This window comes from Orycteropus afer, unplaced genomic scaffold (genome assembly GCF_000298275.1).
Source record: "Orycteropus afer afer isolate SDZICR_OR568_19922 unplaced genomic scaffold, OryAfe1.0 scaffold00252, whole genome shotgun sequence".
Lineage (NCBI taxonomy): Eukaryota > Metazoa > Chordata > Mammalia > Tubulidentata > Orycteropodidae > Orycteropus > Orycteropus afer.
In genome coordinates, this window is record NW_006921839.1 from 1,136,402 (window position 1) to 1,145,344 (window position 8,943).

The 8,943-nt window shown below is 36.0% G+C and overlaps 1 protein-coding gene across 1 annotated transcript in view; it reads left to right on the plus strand.

The window, feature by feature from the left end:
* The window catches only part of ARFGEF1 (ADP ribosylation factor guanine nucleotide exchange factor 1), a 192,298-nt gene that overhangs the window by 118,910 nt on the left and 64,445 nt on the right, over positions 1-8,943 (plus strand). Inside the window, exons 21-23 of the mRNA XM_007949715.2 lie at positions 3,330-3,441; positions 3,767-3,972; positions 4,229-4,313. Coding sequence (XP_007947906.1) covers positions 3,330-3,441; positions 3,767-3,972; positions 4,229-4,313 — 403 coding nt within the window. The remainder of the gene's footprint in view (positions 1-3,329; positions 3,442-3,766; positions 3,973-4,228; positions 4,314-8,943) is intronic.

The window sequence follows — 8,943 nt, forward strand, 5'->3', positions numbered from 1 at the left end:
TTTGCCGGGTATATAATTCTTGGTTGAAAATTTTTCTCTTTCATGGTTTTATATATACCATCCCATTGCCTTCTCACTTGTATGGTTTCTGCTGAGAAATCAGAGCTTATTCTTATTGTTTGTCCTTTGTAAGTAACTTTTTGTTTTTCCCGTGCTGTTTTCAAGATTCTGTCTTTGTCTTTGGTTTTGATGAGTTTGATGATATGCCTTACTAATTTTCTTTTGGGTCTATCCTGTTTGGGGTTCGTTGGACTTCCTGAATGGATATATTGTCATCTTTCATCATATCAGGGAAGTTCTCCTCCAACAAATCTTGGACAGTTTTCTCAGTGGTTTTCTTTTTCTCTTCCTGTTCTAGAATTCTAATGACACATTGGCTATTCCTTTTCATGGTATCCCACATGAACCTTAGGCTTTCTTCATTTTGTTTTGATTTTTTTTCTGATTGATCTCTTCAGGCATTTGTCTTCAATCTCATTAATTATGTCTTCCATTGCATCAATTCTACTCCTTTGTCCTTTGGATGTATTATCTATTTCTGACAATTTAGTACTACTCTTCTGGATTTCTGTGTGGAGATTTTGAATCATTTCTGATTTTTCGTTTATTTTGTCATTTTGTTTTTGTATTTTCTTCCAAAATTCTTCTAGGATTTTGTCTATGTTTTCCTTGCTCTGTCTCTCAATCCTTTGAAGATACGTAAATATAATTATTTTTAATTCCTTATCAGTGAGTTCAAGTGTTACGTCTTCCTCAGGGATGTGTTTTGGGTCTGTATCCTGGTCCCTTGTTTCTCCTGCTTTATCTTGCTTCTTTATGTGGACTGTGATGTTCTGTTGTCTCCGAGGCATTGTGACGTTTTTGTGTTTATATTTAATTGGTGATTGTATGTTAAAGTGACTTGCCCACAGTTTTCATTTTCCTTGTTTTGTTTGTATGGTATCTACGCAAGCAGAGTATTGTGCTGTTCTCCTTTGGTCACTAGTTGACAGCGCTTACACACTCACAACCTGTCTCCTTTCCTGTTGTCAGCCTCTTGAATGTCCCTGCCAACCTTGGCAAACAGATCCTGTTCTTAGGTCCCTGGAATCCAAATGAGAATGCTATCACTTTAAAATCCAAAATGGTTGCCACTTGTAAAGATTCAAAATGGCTGTACCCTTGGTCGCTTTAAATATCCAAAATGGCTACCTCTTGTAAACATTCAAAATGGCTGTGCTCTTGATCACTTTAAATATCAGAAATGGCTGCCACACGTACACAATCAAAATGACTGCACCCTCCGGACAGCAGAGAGTCTATAGCTCAGGTTGTCACCCTCCTTGCTGTTTCCCTTCCTAGTCATAGGCCAGCAGCACAGTCTCTTCAGCCCTTGGTGACCAGGGTTGATCTTTAGGTCAATTCTCAGGTCCCAACACCACTTGGAAATATTCAGGCTGTTTGTCTTGTCAGAGTAGCTTACATTCCAGAGCTCCAGCCATCTCTGTCCTTACTGTTTTCATTCAGGTTTTTCCGCTAGTTGGTGCGTAATCCACTTCTGTATAGTTGCTTTCAAAGCTCAGGGATCCAGAATTATCTTCTGTATCTCTGTCAATTGGTTTTTCTTTTCTTTGTTGAAGAGGGTCTGGGTCACTTGTCTGCCTGTCCTCCATCTTACTGGAAGTCATTTCTAATTGTTATTCAAAAGTCAGTTCAAGAGTCCTCTTCCCCAGGATATATATCATGACTATTTGAGCTAGTCAGTCACTTCCTCTGCTATGCTAACTTCTTACTTTGGAAGTGTATCGCTCTGTTGTATTATGATTTTATTATTCTTTTTTAAATTGTGTTTCTTTACTAGAATGAAAGGTCTTAGAGAACAGGGATTGTATTCATCTTAGTGAGAAATGTTTGATACTCATTAATGTAGGAGTGATTATTGAAATAGAACTTGAGGGCAGAACAATTAGGAAAGGAAAGAGCATTGCAGAAAAGGAGAATGGCATATATATTGGCCTGGCAGAGAGGCAAGGAAGAGTGTTTGATGACTTGTTGAGCATGGCAGGAGTGAGGAGAAAGGGAGGAAGTCAGACAAGATCACTGAGTTGGATCCAGATTGTTGTTGTTGTTTTCATGTGCCGTCGAGTGAGACCTGACTCATAGTGACCTCTCCTTGGGTTTCCACGGTGGTATCGTTACGAAAGTGATTGTTCAATCGCTCCTCAGAAAGATCCAGATTATGGAAGACCTTATTGCCCACAGATGAGTTTTGTCTGTTTCCTCTTGACATGGACATGCTATTGAAAGATTTTAAACAGAGCAGCAGTATCTTCAAATTTCTTTTTTGGGAGATGACTTTTGTAGCAGCACGAAGTACTGGAGGATGGACAAAACAGGAGATTGGGGAGCCATTAACAACTCTTGAAATAGCCCAAGTGACAGATGATAAGGAACTGAAGTAATAAATAGTGCAATAAAAGTAGGGAGTAAATTATCTGGAAGCAAAAAGTGACATTTGAATTAGATCTTCAAGCATAAGGAAGAGTTCCCCAGTGAAAGGAGCCAGCTAAGAAGACAAGCATATGCATTCTGTTTATTGTATGGGGCTCTAGCAGTGCAGTGGTTAAGCACCCAGATGCTAATCAAAAGGATAGTGGTTTGAACCCAGCCAGCGGCTTTTTGGAAGAAAATACCTGGCTATGTGCTCCCATAAAGATGACAGCCTACGAAACTCTATGGGACAGTTCTGCTCTGTCCTTTATGGTCACCATGAGTCAGCACTGATACAGTGGTAACACAGTAGCAACAACATAGGTTAGATGGAAGCAGATGAGTGTGAGGGGTGAGAGATAAACTGGAGCTTATTATGTGCCAGTCTAATTGATTTGGACTATACTCCAAAAGCATTGGTTATCTAGAGATTTTTTTAATAAAGCATTTTATAATGTTATCGGATGGTGATTGAAATTGTTCCCAGAATTCAAGATCAGTACTTTAAAAGCAGGAAACTTGGAATTAATCAAAGGTGGTCTGTAAAATGAACTTTGAATCCTTGAGGGATTAAAAAAATTATATACTAAAAGTATGAGATAATCAGTATTCACATCCTTACTTAAGTTTTTCTACTATGTATCATTGTTCTTAATAGTCTAGTTTATCACTGTTGATGTGATAAAAATATATACTATACTGTAAAAAAATAGTCTGTGATATGACCCATATCAAGGATAAAGATGGCCTTCCATTCAAGACTGTTTTATAAGAAGAAACAAATAAGGTCCTGATTTTCTAACATCTTCTCAGATAATACAAATGATTTTTAATGTTCTTATAACTTTAACATCATCTAGATTTAATAAGAAACCAAAGAGAGGAATACAGTACCTCCAAGAACAAGGGATGCTTGGTACTACACCCGAAGATATTGCCCAGTTCTTACATCAAGAGGAAAGATTAGACTCTGTAAGAATCCTATTTTATTATGACCTTTTCTATAAAATTGCTTTGCAAGTTGATGCATATTGCGACCCCTTTAAAATACCCTCTTTATATACCTGAAGAATAACCTAGGTGTTAATAATTCTACTTTTTTAATTTTCTAAATTCAAAAGAGTATGTTAAATTTTTGATAAGTACATTCATTCAGTATGTTTAACTTTTAGCTTCATGTATAAAATAGTTGACCCTGCAGTGGAGGACTTGTGAGTCGTATGGATTTGTCTGCTTTTTAAATGGCAGTAACATGCTTTTTTGGGTTATAAATTTCTATCTTTTGTTCTTACATTAGACTCAGGTGGGTGAATTCCTGGGCGATAATGATAAGTTTAACAAAGAAGTCATGTATGCATATGTGGACCAACATGACTTTTCAGGAAAGGACTTTGTTTCAGCCCTTCGCATGTTTCTAGAAGGATTCCGTCTTCCAGGAGAAGCTCAGAAAATTGATCGATTAATGGAAAAATTTGCTGCAAGATACCTAGAATGCAACCAAGGGTAAGTAAAATTCATTTCAGCTGTTGACTGTCAACTATATCTAAGACACTGCACTAGGAAGCATCTGGGGATTCAGAAACAGTAGGACGTGGACTTCTGTCCTCAAAGGACTTAGATAGTCTATGATTTGGAAGTGATAATTATAAGAAGATATATCTTGTGAGAGAAAATTAAAAGTGCTACAGGGGTTGAAATGATTTACTTAAATAAAACTGTAAAATATGAAAGTTTGTAATATGATACATTGTTTTTCCAGACAAACCCTTTTTGCTAGTGCAGATACTGCTTATGTTTTGGCTTATTCAATTATCATGTTGACCACAGATCTTCACAGTCCACAGGTATGTTTTCTTCCAAGAAAGCTTTATAATAAATAATAAATGCAAAATTCTTTTCAATTCATGAGGAAAGTCATAGTTGAAATTTTAACCTAGTTTATATCATTTAAAGTATTCACCAAATTGGGATGTTTAGTTTGGGGTGGTATACATTCTACAAATATGATTTCCTATAGTAATTCCACTTACTTAGATATCTGTCGAATACATCTGTATTTTCAGTCTCGTGATTGACCATTATATATAAAGTTGTAAGAAGATACTTAAAAGATCTCCTGTCTATGTTAACTATAACATAGAAGAGCATTATATATAAGGCTTTTCTTAAAAAAAAAAAAAAGAAAGAAAAAATTTCAAATTTAACAGAAGAGAGATCAGTGTAATGAACCCACCACTCAGTTTCCACAGTTACCATCAAGTTATGGCCAGTCTTGTTCAGTTGATATACCCTTTCTTTCCTAGATCATTTTGAAGCAAATCTCAGATATCACTTCGTCCGTGAAATGATTTCCTTATTTCAGTATGTATCTTTATGAGAGAAAGATTATTTAAGCATAACTACAGTCATCACGCCAAAAAAATTAACAGTTTAAAAATAGCAGATATTCAGAAGTGTTCAAGTTTTGGTTTTGCCTCATAAAATTAATAATTTCTTCTTAAATGTTAAAGAACTATCCCTGGATTTGTCATATTATTAGAAGAAAAATTGCTTTTAAAGCTTTTTAGGTTTTTTATATTTAGTTTCAAAAAGTATGCTGTGATGTATTTAGGTAAAATTATCTTTAGAAATGAATCTGTTTACAAGAATTTTTTAGTGTTTACCAGAGATAGGCATCTGATGATGTGAAATAAATTATATACTTACCATTATACTGAAATGTCTTGGAAAAATTAAAATTTATTTAAAGTTAAAGATTAAACTTTACAGTATAGGGATTTTTGTTACATATTTTGAGATGTTTAAGGGAGGATTAATATGAAAGATAGATAGCAAACATGATATATGATTTATATACAGAGTTCTGCCTTTAAATACCAAGATTCAACAACTATGCATTCATCAAGGATTCATTTGATTGTATTTTATGTAGTCCTTTTTTTTCCCCCTCAATTATTTTAGATTTGCTTTTCACATAATTTTAGCAGTATAGTAAAAGCAGCTCCCTTCAGGGTTTTAATTATCCAATGTGATTACTTTTTTCAATGGTTTTGGAAAACAGTTCACAGATATCTTCATATTAGAGTTTTTAGTCTGATTATTCAATCTAAAAGATTTATAATAGAGGCTTCACATATCTGTTTTTAAAGAAGATTATATTTTTTAAAACCATTTGGTTATAGAAAGTAATAATCAAAATTATATTGCATCTGTGTCATATCTTCTGCATATGTATATATTGTGTGTTATTTTGAAAAACTATTAAAAATTCCTTTTATATCATTTTATAAGCACCCAGTATTGCCTGTTAAAAGTTTCTGAACACATAACAGTAACTGTCCTGAAAACAGTATCTTGTTTTCATATCACCAGCTCTATCCATAGAACATATTCTGGTAGTACTTGTCTCTTAGTGGTAACTGGTGGTTGTCCTACTCTCCTGTCATACTGTTGGGTGGGATCATGTGCTGATAACACAGCCTGAAACTACAGAACAACTTGAGAATTTCTTTGAACCTAAGTAGTCCGTGAGAAAACTGAACCCATAATCTTAGCTCCACATGATTTATGGTTAAAGACTATATGAGTGAATGGTCATTCTTAATTCTTTTAAGATTAAAATCTGGGTCAATTTTAAGCAAGTCACTTATGTTCCTTTTTTTACCTACACTTATGTTCCTTTTTCACTTGACTGCTCACCAGAAGGCTGGCGGTTCAAACCCACCAGCCACTCCTCGGAAGGAAGGTTGGGCAATCCTATTTCCGTAGTGATACTGCCTCGGAAACCCAAGGAGGGGTCGCTATGAGTCGGGGCTGACTCGACGGCAAACAACAACAACAACATGTTCCTTTTTAGCCCCTATGCTCTGGTAGCATAGTGGCTAAGACACTTGACTGCTAACCAGAAGTCTGGCGGTTCAAACCCACCAGCCACTCCTCGGAAGGAAGATTGAGCAATCTACTTCCGTAGTGATACTGCCTCAGAAACCCTAGGAGGGGTTGCTGTGAGTCCGGTCCGACTTGATGGCACATAACAACAACAACAACAACATTTATATTTAGGCATAATATATATGTGTGCATGTATGTGTGATATGTGTGTGTGTGCATTTTTTTTTCTTTTATTGTGATTTGGGAGAAAGTTTACTGAGCAAATTGGTTTTCCATTCACCAGTCAACACACATTTTATTTTGTGACATTTACTGAAATCCCCACACTGACAGTATTTTTCCCACTTCCTCCCTATGCCCATTCTTCCTTCCCACCCCCTCCTACCGTCCTACTAACCCTGGGCAAATGCTCTCCTCTTGATCTCATACACTTGATTGTTCTAATGAGTGCATACATTCCTATTGTTACTGTTCACCTTATAAGCCTGTCTATTGTTTGTTCCTAGTTGAGTCATAGGGCTTAAGTTTAGTTCCTAGCTTGAAGGGCCATTGTTTTGGGGTTCCCACCAGTCGTCATGAAGTCAGTCAACCTGGTCTGTTTTATGATTTTGAGTTTTGGTTCACAGTTTTCTCTACTCTATGTAGGATTTCCTATTGTGATCCTTTTCAGAGTGGTCAGCAGTAGTAACTGAGCACCGTGTAATTCTTCTGGTCTCAGGATTGTGGAGGCTGAGATTCACGTGGAAAGTTAGTCCTTTGGACTAATTATTTCCCTGTATTTTTTCACTGCACTCTTCTTTGCTTCAGATAGGGGGAAACCAGTAGTTGCACCTTAGATGGCTGCTCACAAGCTTTTAAGATACTCAGTGCAGTAGGATGTAGAACATTATTGTGTTTGTGGACTGGGTTATGCCAATTGACCTTAGTCTCGCCTGGGACTATGTTCTTGAGCCTCCATGCCCAGTGACTCATTCCCTTAAGTATTTGATTATGACTAAGGAGTTTGGTAACTTTGTCCCCTGTATGCGCTATTACATTCATGGATATATTTGCAGCACATAGAAATACATAGGTAGAGATATCCTTTATCAGACTTGTATATTTGTGAGTGTAGTCCCATTCATTTTCCCATCCATGTTCAGATTGGGTGTCTATGTATCCACTCACAGATTATTGATAATATTGTTATTGCAGGATTATGTATGTCATAGTATTCACATTTGTGTTGCCTTTAACTCTTGTGCTTCTGTCTGTCTTCCACTGCCTTGACCGTTTTGTGCTGACTTCCCTGTTACTATATATTGCCTTTCCCTTCTCCCAAATTAATACATGTCTAGCCCCTAGTTGGTTTCTCCCTCCTTTCCTCTCCTATCACAGTGATCTTCAAAGAATAATTCTTTGTGTTTATAAACCTTCTCTTAACTTTTTATAGTAGTGGTCTCATATAATATTTATCTTTTTGTGATAGACTAATTTCATTTAGCATAATGTCCTCTAGGTTCATCCATGAGTTGTTTCACAGATTCAGCGTTATTATTTAACATTGTGTAGTATTCTGTTGTGTATATACCATAGTTTATCCATTCATCCATCAATGTACACTTAGTTTGTTTCCGTCTTTTTTTGTATTTTGAATAATGCTGCAGTGAACATGGGTGTCATGTGTCTGTTCATGTCACAACTGTTATTTCTCTGGGATATACATACCTAGTAGTAGGTTGCTAGATCATATGGTATTTCTATTTCCAACATTTTAAGGAAATGCCATACTGCTTTCCACAGTGGTTGTACCATTTTACAATCCCATCAGCAGTGTATGAATGTTCTGGTCTCTCCACACCCTCTCCATCATTAGTTGTTTTTTGTTTTTTTGAACTTTGCTATTAATGCTGGGGTGAGATGATATCTCATTTTTGTTTTGATTTGCATCTCTCTAATGGCTAATTATCAGGAGCATTTCTTCTTGTGTTTGTTAGTCACCTGAATATCTTCGTTGGGAAGTGTCTGTCTGTTCATGCCCTCTGCCCAATTTTTAATTGTCTTTTTTTTTTTTAATATTTTTTATTACAATTTTTTTTTTTGTTGAGGTGTTGAAGTTTTCAGTAAATTTTAGAGATTAGTCTCTTGTCCTATATATCATTGTCAAATTTTTTTCCCAGTCTGTATATGTTCTTTTATTACTCATTTGCAAAGTCTTTTGATGCTCACAATGTTTAATCTTTAAGAGGTCCCAGTTGAGTAGTTTGTCTTCTGTTGTCTGTGCTTTTTTAGTTATGTTTGATAGTGTACTTAAGCCATGTATTAGGACCCCTAATTTTGCCCCAGTTTTTTCTTTGATGATCTTTATGGTTTTAGGTTTCACATTTAGGTCTTTGATCCATCTTGAGTTAGTTTTTGTGTATGGTATAAGATGTAGATCCTGTTCCATTTTTCTGCAAGTGGATATCCAGTTTTGCCATCATCATTTAAGAGGGTTTGGCCCTTTGTGAAAGATCAGCTGTCCATAGGTAGATGGTTTTACTTCTGGGTCCTCAATTCTCTTCCACTGACCTATGTGTCTATCATTGTACCAATACCAGGCTG